At 40.6% G+C, this 26,275-nt stretch overlaps 1 protein-coding gene and 1 long non-coding RNA gene across 5 annotated transcripts in view; both read left to right on the top strand.

The window, feature by feature from the left end:
- The window catches only part of ALPK1 (alpha kinase 1), a 127,624-nt gene extending 121,367 nt beyond the window's left edge, over positions 1-6,257 (top strand). For all 4 annotated transcript variants that reach the window (XM_047798597.1, XM_047798598.1, XM_047798599.1 and 1 more), the window contains 3 exons: positions 1,940-2,102; positions 4,009-4,195; positions 5,584-6,257. In XM_047798597.1, coding sequence (XP_047654553.1) covers positions 1,940-2,102; positions 4,009-4,195; positions 5,584-5,783 — 550 coding nt within the window. In that variant the 3' untranslated portion in view covers positions 5,784-6,257. The remainder of the gene's footprint in view (positions 1-1,939; positions 2,103-4,008; positions 4,196-5,583) is intronic.
- A 160-nt stretch (positions 6,258-6,417) lies between these two features.
- Positions 6,418-22,732, top strand: LOC125137893 (uncharacterized). The gene is made up of 4 exons (XR_007137528.1): positions 6,418-6,596; positions 10,506-10,634; positions 10,920-10,999; positions 21,771-22,732. It is a non-coding gene; the product is annotated as an uncharacterized LOC125137893 (long non-coding RNA).
- Positions 22,733-26,275: the final 3,543 nt, after the last annotated feature.

Below are 26,275 nucleotides of genomic sequence, written 5' to 3'. Positions count from 1 at the left end.
CAAAAGAATAAAATACCTTGGAGTAAACCTACCTAAAGAAACAAAAGACCTGTATTCTGAAAACTATAAACCACTGATGAAAGAAATCAAAGATGACACAAATAGATGGAAAGATATACCATGCTTTGGTATTGGAAGAGTTAATATTATCAAAATGACTATACTACCTAAGGCAATCTACAGATTCAATGCAATCCCTATCAAACTACCCAGGACATTTTTCACAGAACTCGAACAAAATATTTGAACATTTGTTTGGAAGCGCAAAAGACCCAGAAGAGCCAAAGACATCCTAAAAAAGAAAAACGGAGCTGGAGGAATCAGGCTCCTGGACTTCAGACTATACTACAAAGCAACAATCATCAAAACCATATGGTGCGGGCACAAAAGCAGAAATATAGATCAGTGGAACAGGATAGAAAGCCCAGAATTAAACCCACGTGCCTACAGCCAACTAATCTATGACAATGGAGGCAAGAATATACAATGGAGAAAGGACAGCTTTTGCAATAAGTGGTGCTGGGAAAACTGGACAGCCACATGTAAAAGAATGAAATCAGAACATTCCCTAACACCATACACAAAAATAAACTCCAAATGGATTAAAGACCTAGATATAAGACCAGACACTATAAAACTCTTAGAGGAAAACATAGGCCAAACACTCTCTGACATAAATGACAGCAACATCTTCTCAGATCCACCTCTCAGAGCATTGACAACAAAAACAAAAATAAACAAATGGGACCTAATCAAACTTCAGAGTTTCTGCACAGCAAAGGAAACCCTAAACAATACAAAAAGACAACCCACAGAATGGGAGAAAATCTTTGCAAGGGATTCATCTCCAAAATTTATAAACACCTCCAACTGCTCAATACCAAAAAAACAAACAACCCCATCACAAAATGGGCAGAAGATCTAAACAGACAGTTCTCCAAAGAAGACATACAGATGGCCAAAAAACACATGAAAACATGTTCAACATCACTCATTATTTAGAGAAATGCAAATCAAAACCACTATGAGGTACCACCTTACACCAGCCAGAATGGCCATCATCCAAAAGTCTACAAACAATAAGTGCTAGAGATGGTGTGGAACAAAGGGAACCCTCATACACTGGTGGTGGGATTGTAAATTGGTGCAACCACTGTGGAAAGCAGTATGGAGATGCCTCAGAAAACTATACATAGAACTACCATTTAATCCAGCAATCCCACTCCTGGGCATCTACCCAGAGAAATCCATGACTTGCAAAGACGCATGTACTACGATGTTCATTGTAGCACTATTTACAATAGCCAGGACATGGAAACAACCTAAATGTCCATCGACAGAGGAGTAGATCAAGAAGATATGGTATATATACACAATGGAATATTACTTAGCCATTAAAAGGAACGAAATACCAGCATTTTTTGCAACATGGATGGACCTAGAAACTATCATGCTAAGTGAAGTCAGCCAGACAATGAGACACCAACATCAAATGTTTTCACTGACATATGAAATCTGAAAAAAGGACGCAATGAACTTCTTTGGAGAACAGATGCTGACTCACAGACATTGAAAAACTTATGGTCTCCGGAGGAGACAGTTTGGGGGGTGGGGGGATGGGCTTGGACTGTGGGATAGAAATCCTGTGAAATCAGATTGTTATGATCATTATACAACTACAGATGTGATAAATTCATTGGAGTAATTAAAAAAATGACACATAAACTTAACCTTCAGTCAGCTAGAATGAATAGTGTTCCATTGTTCAGGTGACTGTTACAAAATTATTTGAGTCACAAGATAAGATAATTAATGCTGTCTACAACAGAGAAAGGGTAACATCTTTCAAGCATTTTTGCACCTCACTCTTGATCTCTTCTCTGTTACTCTATAGTAGCGTCACTTTGCATTTCTTTGTGTGGCTTTTCTCCATTCTTAGGTATGTTGGGAAAGAATATAAGGAGCAGAAGGGGCTCTGGCACCACTTCATCGATGTGGAGAGGCAGATGACAGCACAGCACTATGTGACAGAATTTAACAAGAGACTTTATGAGCAAAAGATTCATACACAGATATTCTACATACCATCTACAATATTACTGGTAAGATTAAAGAAATCAAAGGTTTGATTAAATAGGTCCATAAATATATATTAGGTTAGTTTTCTAACCTAAATATATATTTGATTAAATAGGTCCATAAATATATATTAGGTTAGTTTTCTAATGCCAACCTCCCATTCATCTACCTCCACCATCTTTCAGGTAAAATTCAATAAGCTTAGTTACCAGCCTCCTTCATCAGCTTCTTCTGCTTATAAGATATGTAGTAAATATGACCCTCTGTACCCTGAAAGCATCATTTGGGTCCTCCAGGTCACACTTAGATATCTATTGATCCCAGTATCTGGTTCCACAAGGTCAGGTTAGCATTTTTAGCATACTTTCCCTGTGTGTGTGGCCTTTGTACTTTTAGAGAGAGGGAAAGGACCCTAAAGGTCATATCCAATATCAGCTATTCTCTCAACATGATATATAGATCCTGGTTTATATCCATTGAACCCCCACCCCCACCCCTTGGAATCAAATGATAACTAAGCCGTAGCTTAAACACATTCAGTATGAAAAAAAAAAAGTTAATTGTTTTTTTATCTTCAAATAATTCTAATTGTTAGAAAGTTGCCCCAGGAGTTCCCATCGTGGCTCAGTGGTTAACAAATCCGACTAGGAACCATGAGGTTTCAGGTTCGATCCCTGGCCTCACTCAGTGGGTTAAGGATCCAGCATTGACGTGAGCTGTGGTGTAGGTCTCAGTCGAGGCTTGGATTCTCACGTTGCTGTGGCTGTGGTGTAGGCTGGTGGCTATAGCTCCGATTAGACCCCTAGCCTGGGGACCTCCATATGCCATGGGTGCAGCCCTAGAAAGACAAAAAGAAAAAGAAAAAAAGAAAGAAAGAAAGAAAGTTGCCCCAAATTTGTCTTCTAATTTCTGCCTGGATTATAGCTCTGCCTTCTGGGATCATTGAGACCCATCTGTCTTCACTAGGCTATCTATTTAAATATGTAAAGGCAACCATCCCCACTGACTTTTCTTTGGATTAAGAATATGCTGTTTCAACAAGAATTTACTGCATAGCACAAGAAAATGTCCTCAAGACAGTGTAATAACCTATATGGGAAAAAAGAATGGATATATTTATATGGATGACTGATTGACTTTACTGTAGACCTGAAACTAATACAACATTGCAAGTCAACTATACATCAGTAAAGTTAAATTTAAAAAAAAAAAAAAAGAATACCTTGCTTTCCCAAAGATGTTGGATTTAGCTCATTCACACTTAAGAGATTTTTTTTTTTTTACTTTGGCCAGAGATATTTTTAGACTCATGTTTTATTACTTATTTAGTAATAGCTCTCTTCTATTTTGCACTTTCTTTATGTGAAGCACTATGCCGAGCATTTAACAAATGAACATTAACTCTAACCTTTGAAACAATTCTACAAAGTAGATCGTGTTGTACAGAAATGCTTAAGCTGATAGTCCAGCCCAGAGTTCCAGTGCATAATCTACACATGTGCCCCTCATGGCCTAATTTTTATGTGCACACTTTAACTAAAAAAGAGTAAAAATTTTAGCTTCTATTATATGCCACATGCATGTTAAGCACTTTACATGCATCATCTTTTACAATCCACAGCAACGCAGGTTCTTAGCAGCATCTGCGACCTACACTGCATCCCAGACCCTCAACCCAGTGAGCAAGGCTGGGGATCGAACCCACATCCTCATGGACACTATATCATGTTCTTAACCCACTGAACCACAATCCTTTTAATAGTCCTGTAAGGTAGCTATTATTACACCCACTTTACAACTAAGGAAACTGAAATCTAGAGAATTTACAAAGCTAAATGGCAAAGCCCAGGTTCAACACAAGATCTACTGATCTCAAAGCCCACAGCCTTCACCATTATGTTATACTGTCTCCTGTTTCTGGTTTTTCAGATTTTAGAGGGCAAGACAATAAAAGGATGCATCAGTGTGGAACCTTACATACTGGGAGAATTTGTAAAGTTATCAAATAACACAAAAGTGGTGAAAACAGAGTACAAAGCCACAGAATATGGCTTGGCTTATGGCCACTTTTCTTATGAGTTTTCCAATCATAGAGATGTTGTGGTCGATTTACAAGGTATGTGAAACTCAAAATTACCTTTTATTTTTAGTATTATTTATATGTAAATGTGAGATTTTGTAATTGGCTCTACCAATCATTATTTAATAGATTGTTCAGTGCCTAGACTACTATTTAGAATTAATCAGTTTTGCTGTTAGGTAGCAAATGATGCCTGAAAAAAATGTATAAAGCTTCTACAAGTGTCTAAGGTGTCAAATAATTAGTGAGAAGATCTGGCTCACATTCTATTGGGCTTAATTCTAGAGAAACCTTTTTTTAAATTTCACTCAAGTGGATTTGATTGCATATTTTAATCTTTCCACACTTTCTTTCCACCAGCCCTTTACCTTTATTACAGGTGTGATATTGAGTTTCATAATTTGAATCATTAGGGAACAGAAAGTTGTGTGTACTTGAATCTGACTTCCTTTAAAATCTGTATTAACATTTTAATTTAAAAAAAATTTTTTAATTTTGTTTCAGTTTGGTGTTTTAGTTATCGGAATTACTATCCATTATTCTATACTTCATTTAAATGATAAGTGAGTTTTATTATAATTATTTCTAGTAATGATTCTATGAGCATCCTCCAAGATCTTTTCTATCCCCCTTCCATGGCATTTATCATCTTTCATATTATAAATGATACTTATGCATATTGTTTATCAATCTGTCCCCCTTCACAAGAATGTTACATCAATGAGTACAGAGATTTTTTTTTTTGCTAGGCTGTTCACTGCTATATCTTCAGCGCCCAAAATAGTGCTTTGTACAGTATATACACTCAATAAATATTTGTTAAATGAACAGAGGAATACATAAATGAATGAGTAAGACATTAAAGAAACTTCTGAATCATGAAAAATATTGTTATTTAGTAATTATACTAAATGCATGTTATTGCTCTCTAATTCCTTGAAATTTGGTGATTTGGGTATATCATATTTGGCAAATTTAGCTATTCAATGTTCAGTTATTCTTTTTATTTTTTTTTTCTTTTTACAGCCCCACCTGCAGCAAATGGAAGTTCCCAGGCTAGGGCTCGAATCAGAGCTGCAGCTGCTGTCCTGTGCCACAGCCATAGCACCACTGGATCCGAGCCCCATCTGCAACCTGTGTGCAGCTTGTGGCAATGCCAGATCCTTAGCCCACGGAGAGAAGTCAGGGATCAAACCTGCATCTTCATGGACATTATGTCAGGTTTTTAACCTGATGCACTGCAACGAGAACTCCCAGTTCTTCTTCTTAAGCCAATAATTGGAATATGCAACACTGAATCCCTTAACAGAAATACAGTAATCATAAACCACAGGATGACCCAGTTCTTAAAGTGTATATATATAAAGCACTTTGCTTATATTTGCAGAGGATTTAATTCCCAGACATGTTGATTTCTTTTTTAGGTTGGGTGACTGGTAATGGAAAAGGTCTCATCTACCTCACAGATCCCCAGATTCACTCAGTTGATCAGAAAGATGTCACTACCAATTTTGGAAAGAGAGGAATATTTTACTTTTTTAATAACCAGCATGTGGAATGTAACGAAATATGCCATCGTCTTTCTTTGACAAGACCTTCAACTGAGAAGCCAAATAAGCCATAGACAATCTGGAGTGGTAAGGACGACTTAGTGCTGCCCACCAGTGCCAGGCACTCCTCTCCTTCCAGGCCCATGGATTACGGCACAGCCTGGTCCCGTCGGGTTTAGGTGGGGCTGTGGGACTGGTTCTGGCCAGTGATCTGTTGAGAGGAATTGATGAGTATCACTTTCAGGCCCATGTTCAGTTGCCAGTGTAACACCCTCCAGAGTCTCTTTCCTTCTGTGCAATTACCAGAAATACATCAAGAGACAGCTGCTCATCAGCATAAGTCCTACAGTGAGGAAAACGTGAGAAAGAGACCCAACTGACCCATGATGAACACAAAGCACATATAAGACATAAACTTTTCTGGGTGAAACCATTTAGATTTTGGAGCTTTTTGTCGCTATCCATCAAGACTGATACTATTGGTATTTTTTCTTACTGATTTAGGAGTTCTTCACATATATTAAAGAATTCAGACCTTTGTGATATGAGTTCCAGTGTGTGTGTTTTTTGTCTTTTGACCTGTATGAAACCTTTTTCCATGCGGAATTTGTTTTATATAGTTGAATTCATCAGTAGTTTTTATTTTATGGCTTCAAAGTTACATGTCACATGTGGCTTTTCCTTACTCTGGATTTCTTTATTTTTAATCCTCCTATATTTTCTTCTGGTGCATTCACACTTGGTAGAGATATGAGGAAAGAATGGTGCATTTTGATGGCCACCACAGACCATACAGATCTGCTGCTTCCCCCAGAGACAGGAAGAAGGGCTGGAGATTGAGTTAATGACCGAGTGTGCCTACATAATGAAGCCTCCATAAAAATTCCGTAAGTACGGAGCTTGGAGAGCTTCTGGGATACTGAGTACATGGAGGTCCTGGGAGGGTGGCACCCCAAAAGAGGCCGTGGAAGCTCTGTATCGGTGCCTCTTCCCTCCCTTCCCTTGCCCTGTCTGGATGTTACTTCTGTCTGGATGCTCATCTCTATCCTTCATCGTAACCTCATATAACAAACTGATAACTGTCAGTATTTCCCTGAGTTCTGTGAGCCATTCTAGAATATTATCCAGGAGTTCCTGTCATGGCTCAGTGGTTAACGAATCTGACTAGCATCCATGAGGACGCAGGTTTGATTCCTTGCCTTGCTCAGTGGGTTAAGGATCCGGCATTGCCATGAGCTGTGGTGTAGGTCACAGACTCGGCTCAGATCCCAAGTGGCTGTGGCGCAGGCTGGCAGCTGTAGCTCCGATTCGACCCCTAGCCTGGGAACCTCCATATGCTGTGGGTACAGTCCCAAAAAGCCAAAAAAAAAAAGTATTATCCAACCCAAGGGGGATCATGGGAACCCTAATTTGTAGCCATTCAGTCAGAAGCACAGGTGATAACATGGGACTTGGAATTGGCATCTGAAGTAGGACTGGTCTTGTGTGACTGATCCCCTGATCTATGGGATCTGATCTTAATTGCAGGTAGATAGTGTCAGAATGGAATTGAATCATAGGACATCCAGCTGGTGTCAGAGAATTGGTTGGTGGAGGGGGGGAATATGACACATTTGGTATCAGAAATGTTGTGAGTGTGGTAGTAATACACATGAATAGAAACACAAGTATTTTTTCCTGTAGACCATTGAGAAGAATTCTACCTAACAAATACAGAGGGAATGATAGAACTAGGAAATCATCATATTGCATCCCTTAATAAAACAATGGCCTTGGGCAAAAATCATAGATAGCTACTAAGACTACTAGGAGAATAGCTGATGGGGAAACTTTATATTGGAGGAATCGGGATAATGCTCCCTACACCTCAGTCATCACTAAAAGTGGGACAATAAATCAATAATAAAATAATATTTGGGGAGTTCCCGTCATGGCGCAGTGGTTAACGAATCCAACTAGGAACCATGAGGTTGTGGGTTCGGTCCCTGACCTTGCTCAGTGGGTTGACGATCCGGCGTTGCCGTGAGCTGTGGTGTAGGTTGCAGACGTGGCTCGGATCCTGCATTGCTGTGGCTCTGGCATGGGTCGGTGGCTGCAGCTCCGATTCGACCCCTAGCCTGGGAACCTCCATATGCCGCAGGAGCGGCCCAAGAAATGGCAAAAAGACCAAAAAAAATAATAATAATAATAATAATATTTGGGGGAAAATTAAGGATTTTTAATGTATGCTAAATGTTAAATAAAGTTAACTATATGACACCTTTAAAAAATACTAAAGCCAAAAAGAAAAAAAATGGAGGAGTATGTGAAAGAAGCTTGGCTCTTTATTGATAGTGTTGAAGCACAGAGATGGATACAAAGGGATTCATTATACTAGTCTTTCCCCTTTTGCATATGTTTTTAAATCTCCACAGGAAATTTTCTAAATTTAATGCCATACAAAGGGAAAAAATACCAAGAAAAATCCAAATAATTGGGTAGATAGAGATGATGAAGATGAAAACTTAATCAGAAATGAATATAAGGAGTGTTCAACAATGTAAAACCCTGCAGAAAAATCAAGAAGAAATAGAATCACGTATTGAGTGAGAGACTGAGGACAGTGAAAAGAGACTGCTGACAGCAAAAAGAAGCCATTAATTAGCAGAGTGACCTTTTGGATGTTGTAGAATAGGAATCAGCAAGCTATGGCCCATGGGCCAGACCAGGCCGCCATCTGGTTTTGTAAATAAAGTTTTACTGCAGCACAGCTACACTCATTCAGTTACGTATTATCCTGGGCCGATTTCGTGATGCAGTGGCAGAGTTGAACAGTTGTGTCAGAGACTGTGTGTCCTGCAAAGTAAAAAATATTTTTTATCTGGCTCTTTACCAGAACGTTTGGCAGTCCTTGTTGTAGAAGATGAAATCCGAAAAAAAAAGGTCATGGTTGAATACATATAGTCCGTTGATTACATATTACAAAGAAATAAGGATATCTCTACCAACATAAAAGAGGCAAGAATGGGTGAAGAAATTGGAAGTTGAAGGTTATTAATAGAGAAAGAAGTTATTAGCATATGGCAGAACACATTTTTCTTTGTGAGGTCAACAAGCTGGGATACCTGCTAAGTGAGATGAGACTAGCAAAGTCAGAAATTTGAAAAGAATAAAGGTCTTGGAACAATGCATATCTCAGGGTTTTTTTTTTAATTTTTCTTTTTACAGCCACACCTGCAGCAATTGAAAGTTCCCAGGCTACACCACAGCCACAACAGTGCCAGATTTGAGCCACATCTGTGACTTAAGCGGCAGCTTGTGGCAATGCCAGATCCTCAACCCATTGAGCTAGGCCAGGGATCAAACTCACACCCTCACGGATGCTAGTGGGGATTCTTAACCCGCTGAGCCACAGTGGGAACTCCATATCTCCATATTTTAAAAGGCAGAAATAGAACTATTGAAAGGAATTTGCAGAAAACTATATTTTTAAAATCTCTTTATTTACACCAACACCCATATATCTGGCTGAAGAAATTCAATGTAATACTACTGTTGAATACTGCAGGAGAGTCCTTCCCTCATCTCTGCCTCCTCCTCCACCCAAGAGGCAATCACTGCCCAGAAATTCTGGGTTATCATTTCCCTTAATGTTGTTTTATTTAATGTTTTACATTCATATTTTATATAAAAGTAACAATAAAAAATCCGGTATTCGGTTTTTTTTAATTCCTTTAAGCTTTGTATAAATGCCAACCCCCTCAAAAAAAAAAAAAACTGGGATTTAAAAAGAGCCAAACAGACTTTCTTAAAAAGTAAAAATACAGGAGTGCCTTCATGACCTGTTAGTTAAGGACACAGCACTGCCACTGCTGTGGCTCGGGTTATTGCTGTGGCACAGTTTCAATCCCTGGCCCAGGAACTTCTGCAGGTCACGAGTACAGCCAAAAAAATTAAAAATTAGAGTTCCTGCTATGGCGTGGTGGGGTAAGGATATTGCATTGCTACAGCTGTGGCATAGGTTGCAGCTGTGGCTTGGATTCGACCCCTGGCCCAGGAAATTCCATATGCCACAGGCATGGCCGAAAGAAAGAAAGGGAGGGAGGAGAGAAGAGAGGGAGGGATGGAGAAGAGTAGAATACAGCCATTGGTATGTGTAATTTTATAGAAAGGTTAAACACCTGATTAGGCATAGTTTAAGAAAGGATCCTTAAACTGCAAGGAAAATGTGACTTAATCAAAATACAGCAGAAAGATAAATGGGTAGAAAATATAAAAGAATATGAGATGAGGAGGAAAGAAGGGGAAGATCTAACATCCCTCGTGGGGGTTCTAGAAGGAGAAAAAAAGAAGAAGGAGAAGATCTCCCTTCGGTCAAGTGAAGGAAATGAATTAAGGAGAGCATGGGCCTCGTGTCCGAGGCTGCTGAAAGATAAGATGAGGACTGTGAACTCACTGTGAAGTTAGCAATGAGGAGTTCCCTGTGGATCTTGTTAGGAGCAATGCAGTTGAGTGCCAGGGCGTGAAAACTTCACTGGAAAACTGTATTGGTCTTCTATTGCTGCCTAACTTATCACCACCCACTTAGAAGCTCAAAACAGCACACACTTATCATGTCACAGTTCCATGGGTCGGAAGTCATGCTACAGCTTAGCTGCTCCTCCACTCAGTGTCTCCCTGGGCTGTGATGAAGGTGTTGGCCGGACTATGTGCTCATCTGGAGGTTTGACAAGGGAAGAAAGTGCTGCCAAGCTCACCAAATGGTTGCAGAATCACGTCTTTGCAGTTATAGCACTGGGTCCTTTTCTTTTTGGCAGGCTGTTGGCAGAGGACCACTCTCAGCTACTGGTGGGCATCTGCATCTTCTTACCAGGAGACCCTCTTACAGCTCCTCTCATCAGCTGAGCTTCTTCAAGACCAGCAGAAAAGTACCTCTCTCTTTTCTGGTAGGTTAAGAGGGAGTTTTGTGTAGCATAACTTAATAAGCATCTATTCTGATGGACAGAAGCCACTCACAGACTGCACCCACATTAAGGGAAAGGAATCCTTCAAAGGTGTAATTTATGGGGGGTTACTTTAGAGTGTATCCACACACAAGTGTTTAGGAGGGAAGAGAGGAAAACTGTATAGAACACTCCATGCATTTTGCTGGAATAGGGAACCAGAAATGTTTTCAGGCTTTTCTTATGCCTACAGGGACAGTTATCCCCTATATCTTCTTCTCCTTAAAGACTCACCTCGACCAGCACCTCCTTCAGAAAATCCTCCCTGATAATGCTGTATTCTCATTCCCTCCTCCTCCACAACCTAGGTAAGTCACCCCTCCTGTGATCTCCAAATACCTGTGCAACTCTCACTGCACAGTTAGCTTGGAAGCTAATGTACGCTTGTGTCATATGAGCTACACTTCAGGTGAATTATAATTATCTGTTGTGTTATTTATGTATAGCTACATGACAAATTACTCCAAAACTTAGAAGCTGAGAACAGCATTTATATATCATCTTGAAGTTATTGGAGTGCAGCTAGATCAGAAATGGGGGTGTGCGGAGTTCCCATCGTGGCGCAGTGGTTAACGAATCCGACTAGGAACCATGAGGTTGCGGGTTCGATCCCTGCCCTTGCTCAGTGGGTTAAGGACCCGGTGTTGCCGTGAGCTGTGGTGTAGGTCGCAGACGCGGCTCGGATCCCACGTTGCTGTGGCTTGGTGTAGGCTAGTGGCTACAGCTCCGATTCGACCCCTAGCCTGGGAACCTCCATATGCCGCAGGAGCGGCCCAAGAAATGGCAAAAAGACAAAAAAAAAAAAGAAAGAAAGAAGGAAAAAGAAATGGGGGTGTGGCTTTGCTGTAGTGGTGACTCAGAGTCTCTCTTGAGACTCTTTGCTGTCAAAGTGTTAGTGTGACCGCAGCCATCTGAAAGCTTGGCTGGGACTAGAGGGTCTGCGTCCATGCTTCCTCACATGCCTGCTGGTCAGAGGCCTCAGTTCTTGACTATGTGGGCACGTCCACATGACCACATGGCAGTGGCTTCAACCAGAGTAAGAAATCCAAGGTCAGGAGAGGCAGAAGGCACAGCATCTTTTATAACCCAGCTTCAGAAGCAATACCATCACTTCTGTATTTTATTAGTTACGCAGACCAACCCTGGTACCGTGTGGGAGGAGATCAAAAGGGCATGAATGGCAACAGGCAGGGGTCATCAGAGGCCATTGAAGGTGACACTATCTCACTAGCCTAAACTGAGCCTGGGGACCCTTTGTATCCCCAACTCCGCACTTGTTGTTATGGTGTCTGTGTAACCGTTAGCACTTGGGTCATTTTTGCTTAAATAAGTGAGTAAATGAATGAGACCTCAGTGGTAATTCTATGTATGATATGCTCAATAAGTGTTTATTAGCTAAGCATCTCTTGCTACAATAAGGCAAGAGGCAATAATAATTTGTCTTAATTGCAGAAGAAAAGAATGTCTGAGCTCGCCAGACTTCAGAAAACCATTCTGCAATAAGATGGGGTGTGGGTAGATAAGTGGATGGACAGAAGGATGCAAAGTTAGAAGGAAAGAAACACATAATTCCCCTCAGTCCCACCACTATACTTATAAGGAAAATTATTTTGCTTCATTGTGTTTACATTCTTCTGACTTCCTCCCTCTGTTCTTTAATTTCTCATAGGAAAATTGATATTAAGAAATTTTCAAGTAATTATCCTTATCATTTTTTTGAACTTAAACGAAATGATTGATTTTCATTTTAATCTTTTGTGTGTAGAGGTGTGAATGACAACCTTTTTAAAGCTAAGTTTCAAGAATTGAGTTCAATTTAAGGAGACTTAATTTCTGTCCCTTCACACATCAGAAATGTCAGGCTTTTGTTACTGTCTTTCAGCACTGCTATTGTTTTGAAGATGATGCTTGTTCTGTGCAGTTTGGATATACAGATGTCCTCTGCCTAAACAGTTCAGTAGAAACTAGGTGTGAAGTGTAAGAATCAAGAGAGTGAGAGAAAAAAAAATAAATCTCTTTATTATGGTGCATAAACCTTCAGTGTGAGGGAGCTTTGCAGCTGCACGAGGAGAAAATGCATTCAAAACTATAATGCCAGTGTGAATAATCCTTTCTCGAATGCTGCTTGCAGACTGCTCCAGCTTTGTCAGGTGAACTTGAACCGGGCCATCGGATTGGCCCCCGTTCCCATTGCACACTCTGTCTATCACCCCAGGGCATTCACCATCTTGACTGTTGTTTAAAGAGAACAAGCAATCCATCATTGAACCAGGGAGTCACTTTCTCATAGAAAAGTAAAATCAGCATGTGACACTACTCAGCCCTAGTGTTTTGCAGATTAAAATGATACATGGCGACTCACGTGTTACTAGGAAGATTAAGTCAGTTATCTTGTTCTGCTGCTCAGACAAAAGAATTCCCCTCAAGCAGTAAGTGGGAGCTTTACCGAAACTGAAAAAATTGGGCTCAACTATACAGTGGTAAAACAGAGAATTTAACATAAAGACAGAAAAAGACTATTAGTTTAGATCTACACGTTTTTCTCGCAAATGATGATGGTACAAAGAAAAATCCATCCCGAAAGGGGGAGCTATTAATTCTTTGTACAAGCCTCTGCTGCTTGAGGTGCCAATTTTATTACCGGAGATGGACACACAATTTATTGTCTGACTGCCTTAGCAATTGATTTAAATATGGTGAAATAAATGAGCAGCCACTGGCCCTAGGGCAGTTAGCTTCATAAGAGTAGGTTGCAAATCCTGCAGCTACAGTATCAAGTTATTAACACTGTTATTCCATTGTGTGATCTACACAGTAATAAAATTTTAAATGAATCTCATACAGAACTGAGTCTACAATGGAAGGCGGGGATGACAGCCTTTAATTCACCAAGCTGAGACCAATATTTATCGTATTACAGAAAAGAGTATTTTTTAAATAACTGACTCTGTAACTGTTATATTTTTAAAGTAATTTTCAAAAGGAAGAAGGCAAAAGTATCAAACTGTTAATTTTAGATTAAGTAAGTATATTAAAGTTAACATAAGAAAAAAATCATGTCTTTCTTATTAAATTTTTAACTTTATAGTAAAGTTTATGTTTTGCCATTTAGCCCTCACACTAAGAATGACATAGGTTAAAGAGAAAGAATTCTCTTTTAAGTCCTCGTAAATTTTAGGCAACACCGTTGTTGGAGATGTCTTCGTTATTTACATTTTGCCCATACTTTGCCACACCAAATTCTTTCTGAAAGTACAGAGCATCTTTCTAGAAAGTCAATGGGATTTCAGATCAAAGAATGCCCTAATTTGTTACTTTTAACTAAACTTTCAAACATTATTTATCTGTAACAATCTATATGTTCTACATGTTCCGTAAGAATAAGCGGCAGAACTGGCATATGTAATTTTTCTCTGCTAAGGACAGACACCAGAGCTAACCTTTTCCTACACAAATCACCAAAAAGAAGAGGGGCTGTTTAGACACTTTTGTTAGACATTTGACATGGTCTTTTCCAAATAACAGAAGGACCCACAACGACTGGCTTTGAAGGGCCCTGTTCCCAACGTGTTTTCAATAGGGAACATTCTCTTTGGGCTGAGCACCTGGATCATGTGCCACGTTCCCTTGGGCTGGACAGCAGTCGCTGGGCCACCTGCATCGGAGAAGATGGTATGTGAGAGACAGGAGCCTCTGGCCAGCTGTATCCTTCCCCAGCCTTCAGGGCATGTTCGTACAGAGCCAAGCCAGCCCAGACCAGCACGCAGGCATGCATCTGAGTGGCTGGCCTCTTTACCCCACCATGGGGCTGCTAGCGAGATCTTTCAGTGGGTATAGATAAAGGCCCAGGGCCCTTGAAACATGCCTTGTGCAAAGACTTAAAGCCATACATTGTACTGACAAAGGCAGTTTAAAATATCAAAGTACTAGGACTTTCAGACACGCACCAAGGAAGATGACTCGAAATTGAGCCAGATATTAGCCAGAGCTCCACAAATGTGCATGAGCTTGACAACCCACAGCAAATAAACCTGAGCTCCTCCCCTCCTGCCTCCTCTCATCCCTCCATCCCAGCAGCACGGCCTCTGTCCTATCTGAGCTGAGCAAGGACACACCCTCAACACACAAAAATTATTCCTAAGCATCTTGAGACAACATGATCACATATGAAGGCAAATTAAATCTGGCATCTCTAGAACTCTGCCTTGCGAGGTATCAGCTTTGATGACATTCAACTCTTGCTGAGAGTGGAAAAGGGAAAAATGCAAACAATCAAAAAGAAGCTGTTGTTTAAACCCATCGTACGTATATAGGCCAATAACATGTTGTTGCTGTTCACTGGCTAACGTAGTAACTGATTACTGGGAGACAGAGCGCTTGAAATTGCCCTCGATGTCAAGGGATGTCAGATTTTGTCATCAGCAACTTAAAAATTAAAAGACAGATCAACATGAATTAAGTGCTTTGGTCACTTGGTATATGTCAACTGTTTTACTTCCTTGGTAATTTTTGAAGATGAGCCAAAAATACCTCACTCAGAACATGTACCAAGCAGAGTGCATCTCAAATGCTAAAACGGTGAACTGAAAAAGGGATTTGAGGAAGTTCACATTTTGTAAATTTTAAAAATCAGTACAGTTATCAAGAAAATATTGTTTTCAGGAAGCATTTTATAGTTCGGCACAGCTGACTCATGCAAATGAGAGAAGAGAGAAGAGACCCTACCAAGTGGCTTGTGTATTTATTGCAGGGTTTTCCATTGGAAAGACTAATTGTATATATTCCATTCTGCTGAAAATGGCTTCCCTTTTGCCCTGTAAAAGAACCCTAGACTTATTTTCTCTTTCAAATATTATGCTAACAACACGATGTTTCTTATGAAAAGAACTTAGACTCAGAGCCATTGTCATCTAAGTCTAAATTCAAAAATATGACCTTTCAGAAGTTCCCGTTGTGGCTCAGCAGTAACAAATCCAACTAGTATCCATGAGGACGCAGGTTCCATCCCTGGCCTTGCTCAGGGGGTTAAGGATCTAGCATGGCTTTGGCATAAGTCAAAGACATGGCTCAGATCCCGAGTTGCTGTGGCTGTGGTACAGGCCAGCAGCTACAGCTCCCATCCAACCCCTAGCCTGGGAACTTCTATATGCCACAAGTATGGCACTTAAAAAAAAGTATGATGCCTTCTCAGGGAACACACCCACTTTTTTTTTGAGAAAACTGTTTAAAAACCCAGACTGTTAATGGTTCCTTCTCAGTTGGAAAGGTCCTTTTAAATACACTGTCCTGAAGTTCCCACTGTGGCTCAGTGGTTAACGAATCCAACTAGGAACCATGAGGTTGTGGGTTCGATACCTGGCTTTGCTCAGTGGGTTAAGGATCCGGCGTTGCCGTGAGCTGTGGTGTAGGTTGTAGATGCGGCTCGGATCTGGCGTTGTTCTGGCTGTGTGTAGGCCAGCAGCTACAGCTCCGATTAGACCCCCAGCCTGGGAACCTCCATATGCCGAGGGAGCGGCTCTAGAAAAGGCAAAAAGACAATATAAATAAATTAATTAATTAAAAATAAATTTAAAAAAATAAATGCACTGTCCTCAACATTAACTAGAAATGGCCTTTGCCATCACTCATCCTCAGCATGTGGGACAGAAGAAACAAATGAAAAGACACACCCCGAAGATGGTTTCTAGAATAGGCCATTGGATACTAGATGAGACACTGTGCTCGTGGACCCCATGGGCTCCTGAGGCGTTGTTCCCACTGTGGGTGAGAGTGTGCTGGGGGGCTTCGAGATTACAAGGCCACGGAAAACTGCAGCATCTCCACTGGATCACCATCCCGAAGTGATGAAAATGTTGTCTGGAGTTTCCCAGCTGAGAACACTCCTTCAATGACATGTTTCAATTTTTTAATGTTATTATTTCCTTGATTACATAGTCCTTTCTTTGCACATTTTTGGGAGAATAAATCAAGGGAAATGTTTTCATCGTATGATGGCCCCGTAGTTTTTTCCCCCTGCTACGGTCGTGGGGAAGGACTTCACTCAGCATAAGGTGTTTGCCCTTGCCACAGTGCACAGAAATTTAAATTACAGGGCCAGATGGTTGCTTGTCAGGGAGGCTGGAGAGGAAAGAGCATCCAGCCTTCCCTTTTCTTCCAACGTTACCCCACTGCTTCTTATAGCCCCCTCTCCTCATCTCCTGCACCCTCTCCTCTTTCTCCCTTCCGATGGCTCTACGTCCAAAAACGTTAAAGTGAAAAATTGAGAACTTCTGGCACTGAATTGATTCATGAGACTCCACCCATTTTCTGGTCTCTCCTCTTCTGAGAAATACTTTTTAAACATCAGCAGGTGGGCAGGTCACTTCTGGTTCTACCCGCAGTCCCTCTCGTTAGGCCTCCTTGAAGGGCAGAGTCTGGTGAGAACACAGGAATGCACTCTGGCTCTACCACTTACTAAAAGAGTGACACCTAGCCTCTCAGAGCCTTAGAATTCCCCTAAAATGAGCATAAAAAGACATGCTTGTGGCCTTCTGAGGTCCTTGTGAGGACTGGAGGTAATTCATGTGAAGGACTTAGCCCAGTAGCTGGCACACTTTAGTGTTCAATAGAGGATAGGATTTTATTATCATTATTATCCAAATTCTTTCCCTTTGCAGCCCTGCTGAATTCCTTTTCCCAGCCCCACTCTCACTGAGTTTGGTGTCCAAGACCACTTAACTACATGTAACTTTGAACTCTCTCCCAGACACAGGGAATAGTCTTAGTTTTAAAAATGCATTTCAAAGAGTTCCCATCGTGGCTCAGTGGTTAACGAATCCGACTAGGAGCCATGAGGTTGCAGGTTCAATCCCTGGCCTTGCTCAGTGGGTTAAGGATCCGGCGTTGCCGTGAGCTGTGGTGTGGGTCACAGACTTGGCTCGGATCCCACATTGCTGTGGCTGTGGTATAGGCCGGTGGCTACAGCTCCGATTTGACCCCTAGCCTGGGAACCTCCATATGCTGCAGGAGCGGCCCAAGAAATGGCAAAAAGACAAAAAGACCAAAAAAAAAGGCATTTCATTTTTTAAAATTTGTTATTGAAGTATAGTTGATTTACAGTGTTGTGTTTCTGGTGTACAGCAAAGTGATTCGGTTATTTATAAATATGTATATATGTATTGTGTGTGTGTGTGTGTATATATGTGTATATATATGTGTATATATTCTTTTTTTCTCTCGTTCTTTTGTTTTGTTTTGTTTTTTTGCTTTTGCTTTTTAGGGCCACACCCAGGGCAGATGGAGGTTCCCAGGCTAGGGGTCAAATCAGAGCTGTAGCTGCCGGCCTACGCCAGAGCCACAGCAACGCAGGATCTGAGATGCAACTGTGACCTACACCACAGCTCATGACAATTCCAGATCCTTAGCTCACTGAGTGAGGCCAGGGATCAAACCCGCAACCTCATGGTTCCTAGTCAGATTTGTTTCCACTGTGCCACAACAGGAACTCCTATATTCTTTTTCATATTCTTTTCCATTATGGTTTATTACAGGATATTGAATGTAGTTCCATACACACACACACACACATACACAGACACACACACATACACAGACACACATACACACATACGCACACACACAGTAAGCCCTTGTTGTTTGTTTTGTATATAGTAGTTTGTATCTGCTAATCTCAAACTCCTAATTTATCCCTCCCCCACCCCTTTCCTCTTTGCTAATCATAAATTTGTTTTCTATGTCTGTGAGTCTGTTTCTGTTTTATAAATAAGTGCATTTGTGTCATACTTTATTTTATTTTATTATTATTTTTTTTAATTTTTTGTCTTCTGTCTTTTTAGGGCTGTACCCACGGCATATGGAGGTTCCCAGGCTAAGGGTCCAATCGGAGTTATAGCTGCCAGCCTACACCACAGCTCACGGCAACGCTGGATCCTTAACCCACTGAGCAAGGCCAGGGATCGAACCCACAACCTCATGGCTCCTAGTCGAATTTGTTTCCACTGCACCACAGTGGGAACTCTGGTGTGTCATATTTTAGATTCCACATATAAGTGATACGTGTGTATTTGGCTTTCTCTTTCTGACTTACTTTACTTAGCATGATAAACTCAGGTTCATTGGTGTTGCTGCAAATGGCATTATTTCATTCTTTTTATGGCTGAGTAATATTCCTTTGTATATATACACCACATTTTCTTTATCCATTCATCTGTCGATGGACATTTAGGTTGCTTCCATGTCTTAGTTATTATAATTAGGGCTGCAATGAACATTGGGGTGCATATATCTTTTTGAATTACAGTTTTCTCTAGATATATGCCCAGGAGTGGGATTGTATCATATGAGAGCTCTGTTTTTAGTTTTTTAAGGAACCTTCATACTGTTCTCCATAGTGACTGCACCAATTTGCATTCCCACCAACAGTGTGGGAGGGTTCTCTTTTCTCCACACCCTCCCCAGCATTTGTTATTTGCAGACCTTTTAATGTTATCCATTCTGACCTGTGTGAGGTGGTACCTCATGGTAGTTTTGATTTGCCTTTCTCTAATAATTAGCAATGTTAAGCATCTTTGCATGTGCCTACTGGCCGTGTCTATACCTTCTTTGTAGACATGTCTATTTAGGTCTTCTGCATATTTTTTTGATTAGGTTGTTTCTTTTCTTGTTGTTGAGTTGTGAGCTGTTCGTGTATTTTAGAAATTAAGCCCTTGTCAGTCACATTGTTTGCACATATTTAGGAGAAGTCAGTTCTAATCAGGGTGTGACATAGAAATGCAAATAACAAAAACAGCAGCAATAACAGTTTCCATTCATGCAGTTATTTGCTAATATTTATTCATCATTATCATGTCACTTTGAGATAGGTTTAAACCACATCAAATTACTGTTTTTTATGCCAAAATAGTCTTTCATAAGGCTAGTTCATATGGCTCTGCCTGAACAATACTCAACATGATCCTCTCATCCCACTTCTGTCCAACCTCATCTCCAGGTAGCCCCACATCCTCCCAGCCTCACCTGACCGCCCCCCCACAACTGTTTCCCCAGGCTCTTCCCCATGCCTCCAGTATCCTCCTCTACCTCCCCTGCAAACTCTGTCCTTCCAGAGCCAGCTCAAGTGTCTCCTCCTCAGAGAGACTTTCTCTGACTTTCCTCCTACTTCTGTCTAGTTACACGTGCACACAAACACACACTCAGGCACACACACACACTCAAGCCTCTATTACACTGTCACAAACCTTAATGGTGAGACCTCAATTGCACAGTAATTACTTGTTTATGTATCTGCCTTCCCCATTAGATTATGAGCACGTGAAAGTGGAGACTTGTGAGTTCATTTTGTCAGCCCCAATGCCTAGCCTAGCACTTGATCGTTACTAAGGCCTTGTTGAATGAAAGAACTAAATCATTAAAAATCACAAGATTAATTAAGAGGGTAGTTTTATGATTGACCCACTGTGGCATAACTCCTAGTGTAATACAGTATTTAACATTGTGCCGTGCACGTTGCACGTGTTCCATAAATGTTTGTGAGCTGAATGAATGAATGATGGCAGGTGAAAAATCTCTTAATTAGATCCAGAGGGTCCTCTTTATTTGTACAATCCAAATAAGAAAGGCGTTCTCAGACACTGAAAAAAGCTATGCCGACATCTTTGTCTTACAAAGGACTCATCTGAATGATAATGAGTGTGGAAAATGGATTAGCTCTTGGGTGGACAGGGGTTTTTTTTGGTTTGTTTGTTATTTGTTTTTGCTTTTTTGTCTGGGTGAAAAAGTAGAAATGCTTGAGTGTTCCAAGATTTTGATTTTTGTGCTTATTAATTTAATTTTTAAAATTAAACTATTTTTGGTACATGAATTAAAATTGGTAAAAGTAATGGTTTTCAGGGTAATAGTAATGCTAATTTTTATCATTTTATATATCTGCCAATCATGTAACTCTGGAGAGATTGATTACCATCTGCTCTTGGATTCTAGTGATAAGACATCATTACTGCTAGGAGTATTCTACTATGTGGCCAAAATTAGTAATCTAATTGTTAGGGTGATCCATAAATGTTGCTAACCCTCATTATATGTATTATTACATAATGTGCTTCAAATAAAGCACTGAATATTTTCGAAGTAAGCGATAAAGTAGCCCTAATTTATTGGTCTCGGCTCAGAAGCCAAGTGTTTTAAAGTGCATCCAGAAGGCTATTTTTTCAAATCTCATGAATTGGTGGTTCCAGAGCATTATTGGGATAAGCATTAATGAGATTAAGGGTACACTGTAAAACTAAAGCAAAGTGACATCAGAAAAAAATTATTATCAAGGATAAAGAGGGATTTTAATTGGGGACAGTATTGAGTCTGTTGGTCAAATTGATCAAATTGGGACTCTAACAAAGTAGCTGACTCTACTCTTGATGTTAGATGATTGACAGCTATGAGGCCCCACTGCTCACCCTCACTTCTCTGCCCCACATCTGGACAAGCTGATCAGAAAGCCCAGGTGCTCTCTCCTGTGGCACCAGCAGGAAGTTAAGAGCATGTAAACTCCAGCTTGGGAAAAGAACTCTCACACCAGCCCCATGCTCTAAACACCATAAAACTCTAAGCCCATTCTTTCAAACCATTTTATACTCCTTTGGAAGGCTGGCTTGATCTTCCAGAAAGCCCTATTATGTGCGCAATAATCTCTTATACCCTTTTGATGCCTGTCTGGCATCATCAGTCTTGACATCCAAATTGTGGATGCAGCAGAGGATCCCTTGTGCATCTGTAGGCTGACCACAGTAGGGGGAAATTGACATTTGAACAATGTGGCATCATCTGATCCATGAGTACCATGCATCTCTCCGTTTAAGTCTTCTTTAATGTTTCTCATGAATGCTTTCTAGTTTACAACATGGACATTTTGTCCCTATTTCGTTAAATGTTTCCTAAGTAGCTTATATTTTGGTGCTATGCATAGTCTTTGCACTGTACATCGTCTTATTTTCTTGTTTAAATTTCTAGTTCTTTACTAGTACATATAATTGAATTGACATCAGCAGGATGACAGAATAAGAGCTCTCTGCTTTCATCCTCCCACAGTACATTGATTTTTGCAGTCACCCACGGATAAGAGTACCCTTGTCCAGGAGTCCAGCAGAGAAACTCCACCATGCCGTTGGAGCAGAAGAATCCACGAATAGACACATTGAAGAAAGTAAGAGGAACAGTTTCACTTTGCCCACATCCCTCTTCTCTGAAGGCTCAGTGGTAGGAAAGACCCCCACAGCCATGATTTCTTTCATAGGGAAAACCGAGAGCATGTGAGTGAGTGCCAGGGTTCCCCAGCCAGGCAGAATGCTACCCAAGACATTCACCTCTTCCTCACCTCACCCAGATTACTGACGTGATCTACAAGCTTGAGTGGTTGAGAATTCATCAAAGAGATGCTATTAACTGCCCATTGTTCTGCCTACCAACTGATTCACAGGCTGTCAGAAAGCCCATCAGTGAAAAACCACAGATGCCTCCCATGCAGATCTCCCCAAGACCACTCGCATGCACCCCCGATGTCCCCAGTGCCTAACTGTCCCCATCCTCACATAGCCAACTCCTATGGTTGGTGAGCATGAGGACTTGCACACGACTAGCAAGCAAGCACAGTCAGCCAGCCTACTGCTCAGAGATGGGGTGAAGTCTCACCAACTGGAGCATTTCAGAGCACTTCCTTAGGGAAAACAGGAGGCTCTCGGCATCTGGCCAGGCCTTGCAGGATTGAGAGGAGGCATACACTCTTAGGAATTTCCCTACAAAGGAACAAAAAGTGTGCAGCAGGCACACCCATACAAAAGGTCTGAAAAGCATCAGAATCTCTAGCTGGGTATTGGGTGAAGGAATCTCTCTCCCAAAGCCAGTCAGTAAAGCCTGGATGTGACTGCTTCTTCCGAAGTGAAAACAGTAGTTAGACATCAAGCCAGGAACATGAAAAATCAAGGAAACATGATATCACCAAAGGAACACAATACTTTTCTAAAAACTGACACCAAAGAAATGGAAATCTCTAAATTGCCTGATAAAGAATTCAGAATAATTGTTTTAAGGACACTCAGTGTGTATAATACCGTGAGTGCACAAGTAGACAATTTGATAAACAATGAAAGAATGTTATGAACAAAACTGAGAATTTCAACAGAGAGATGGAAGCTCTCTGAAAGAGAAATTAAGAAAGCGATCCCGGCGTTCCCATTGTGGCACAGTGGAAACAAATCTGATTAGTATCCATAAGGACTCAGGCTCAATCCCCTGTCCTTGACTAGTGAGTCAGGGATCCCACATTGCCGTGAGCTGTGGTATAGGTTGCAGATGCATTGCTGTGGCCGTGGCATAGGCCAGCAGCTGTAGCTCCGATTTGACCCCTGGCCTGGGAACTTCCATATGCCATGCGTGTGGCCCTAAAAAGCCCCCCCCCCCAAAAAAAGCAGTCCCATTCACAACAGCATCAAAAACAGCAAAATACCTAGGAATAAATTTAACCAAGGAAGTAAAATATCTATACACTGAAAACCTTAACTTGTTGAAAGAATTGGAGGAGAGACAAATAAATGCAAAGACACCCTATGTTCATGAATTGGAAGAATTTTGTCAAAATGTCTGTACTACCCGAAGCAATCTACAAATTTAATGCAATCTCTATCAAAATTCCAAAGACTTTGTTTTATACGTAGATGATTATGTTGTCAGTGAATAATGACAGTTCTCCTTCTTCCCTTGCAATCTCTAGACCTCGTATTTATAGTTCTTGCCATCCAACACTGGCTAGGAATTCCAGTAGAACACTGAATACAAAAGGGAAAGAGTAAATATCCCTGCTTAGTTCCCAGGCTTAGGGGGAAAACCTAGTCTATAATAACTGTTTTTGTTGAGGTCCTTTATCAGGTTGCCAGAATAACTTCTTTTTATTCCTAGTTGTCTGGGAATATTTATGGTGAGTTGATGTTAAATTTTGTCAAATGCTTTTTCTGCATATATTAATAATAACATGGATTTTCTTTTTCTGTCTTATGATGAATTCTATTGGTAAAAACTCAAATATTGAACCAACTTTGCAGTCTTGGGGTTATCACTATTTGGTCTTAATGTATTTTCTAAATAAGTTGGGGTTTTTTAGAGGGTTTTTTTTTGGTTTTTTTGTTTGTTTGTTTGTTTGTTTTTGCTTTTTAGAGCTGCACCCATGGCATATGAAAGTTCACAGGCTAGGGGTTCAATCAGAGCTACAGCTATGCTGGATCCTCAACCCACTGAGCAAGAGCGGGGATCAAACCTGCATCCTCATGGATACTAGCCAAATTCATTTCCACTGAGCGACAACAGGAACTCCATAAATAATTGAATTTGGGAGTTCCGGTCGTGGCTCAGTAGTTAACGACTCCAACTAGGAACCATGAGGTTGCAGGTTCGATCCCTGGCCTTGCTCAGTGGGTTAAGGATCCAGTGTTGCCGTGAGCTGTGGTGTAGGTCGAAGACATGCTCGGATCTGGCATTGCTATGGCTCTGGCGTAGGCTGGCAGCTATAGCTCTGATTAGACCCCTAGCCTGGGAACCTCCATATGCCTCTGGTGTGGCCCTAGAAAAGAAAAAAAAAATTGATGAATTCAATTTACTAAAATTTTGTTAGGCCGTTTTATGTCAATATCCATCAGGGGATATTTGTCATCTGTTTTATTTATGTATTTAATAAAATAAATAGTTAAGTATCTAATAAGGTATTAAAAACCTATTTTTTGGCCACACCCACAACATTGAGAAATTTCCAGGCCAGGGACTGAACTCATGGCACAGCAGTGACTCCAGCCACTGCAGTGCCAATGCCAGATCCTTAACTCACTGAGCCACAAGAAAACGCCCTTAAAAAAGCTATTTAATAAGTTTCTTTCATTGTAATGTCTTTGATTTTGTTAGTGGGGTAATCCTGGTCTAATAGAATAAGTTGGGAAGTATTTCAGTCTCGTTTATTTTCTGGGTAGATTTGTGTAGATTTGGTATTGTTTTTTTGTTGTTGTTGTTGTTCCTTAAATGCTTGAAAGAACTCCTGAGTAAAAATAAGCTGTGCTTGTGGTTTTATTTTGTTTCTTTTTTTATAGGAAGATATTTTTAATACGTGCTCAATTTCTTTAATGGACAGAGAGTTGAATACAGAGAGGAAAACAGTCATTTTTCTGGTGTGATTCATATACAACATACCTCCTCCACCAGCCTTCAAGGAATTAGAAATTGTGTCTTTCTGGGTTTTCTTTAAATATTTAAAACACACTGGGGAGTTCCCGTCATGACGCAGTGGTTAACGAACCCCACTAGGAACCATGAAGTTGCGGGTTCGGTCCCTGCCCTTGCTCAGTGGGTTAACGATCCGGCCTTGCCGTGAGCTGTGGTGTAGGTTGCAGATGCGGCTCGGATCCAGCATTGCTGTGGCTCTGGCATAGGCTGGTGGCTACAGCTCTGATTCAACCCCTAGCCTGGGAACCTCCATATGCCACGAGAGCGGCCCAAGAAAATGGCAAAAAGACAAAAAAAAAATTTAAAACACAAAGTTTTAACTAAATTAAGAGAAATGATTATTGAAAATATGTCTGTAAGTCTTTCTGTTTTGTAGATAGGTTAATTTGTGCCATATTTTAGATTGCACATATAAGTGATATCATATGGTGTTTGTCTTTCTCTTTCTGACTTATTTCACTTAGGATGAGAATCTCCAGTTGCATTCATGTTGCTGCAGATGGCATTATTTTGTTCATTTTAATGGCTGAGTAGTATTTCATTGTATATATGTACCACATCTATATTATCCATTCATAGCTTGATGGGCATTTAGGTTGCTTCCATGTCTTGGCTGTTGTGAGTAGTGGTGTTATGAACATACAGGTGCATGTATCTTTTTGAATTGTAGTTTTGTCCAGATACATGCCTAGGAGTGGGATTGCTGGAGCATACAGTAGTTCTACATTTAGGTTTCTGAGGAAGCTCTATACTGTTTTCCATAGTGGTTTTATCAATGTACATTCCCACCAACAGTGTAGGAGGGTTTCCTTTTCTCCACACCTTCTCTAGCATTTATTATTTGTGGACTTGCTAAAAATTGCCATCCTGGCTGGTGCGAGGGGATTTATTACAGTTTTGATTTGCATTTCTCTAATAATTAGTGATGTTGAGCATCTTTTCATGCACCTACTGGCCATCCATATGTCTTCTTTGGAGAAATGTCTATTTAGGTCATCTGCCCATTTTTCTTCTTTTTTTCCCAATTCAATGAATTTTATTATGTTTACAGTTGTTCAATCATCATCACAACCTAATTTTAGAACATTTGCATCCCAAACCTGCAGTCCATCCCTCCCCCTACAGCCTATTTCCTTTGGTAACCAAACCTTTTTCAAAATCTGTGAGTCTGTTTCTGTTCTGCAAATAAGTTCATTGTATCCTTTTTTTCAGATTCCACTTGTAAGTGATAGCATATGATGTTTATGTCTCACTGTCTGACCTCACTTAGTGTGATAATTTCTAGGTCCATCCATGTTGCTGCAAATGCCATTATTTCATTCTTTTTTATGGCT

Source organism: Phacochoerus africanus, chromosome 10 (genome assembly GCF_016906955.1).
Source record: "Phacochoerus africanus isolate WHEZ1 chromosome 10, ROS_Pafr_v1, whole genome shotgun sequence".
NCBI classification, from domain to species: Eukaryota; Metazoa; Chordata; class Mammalia; order Artiodactyla; family Suidae; genus Phacochoerus; species Phacochoerus africanus.
The sequence above is the reverse complement of the archived record's forward strand: the minus strand, read 5'-3'. Positions and strand labels throughout refer to the sequence as shown.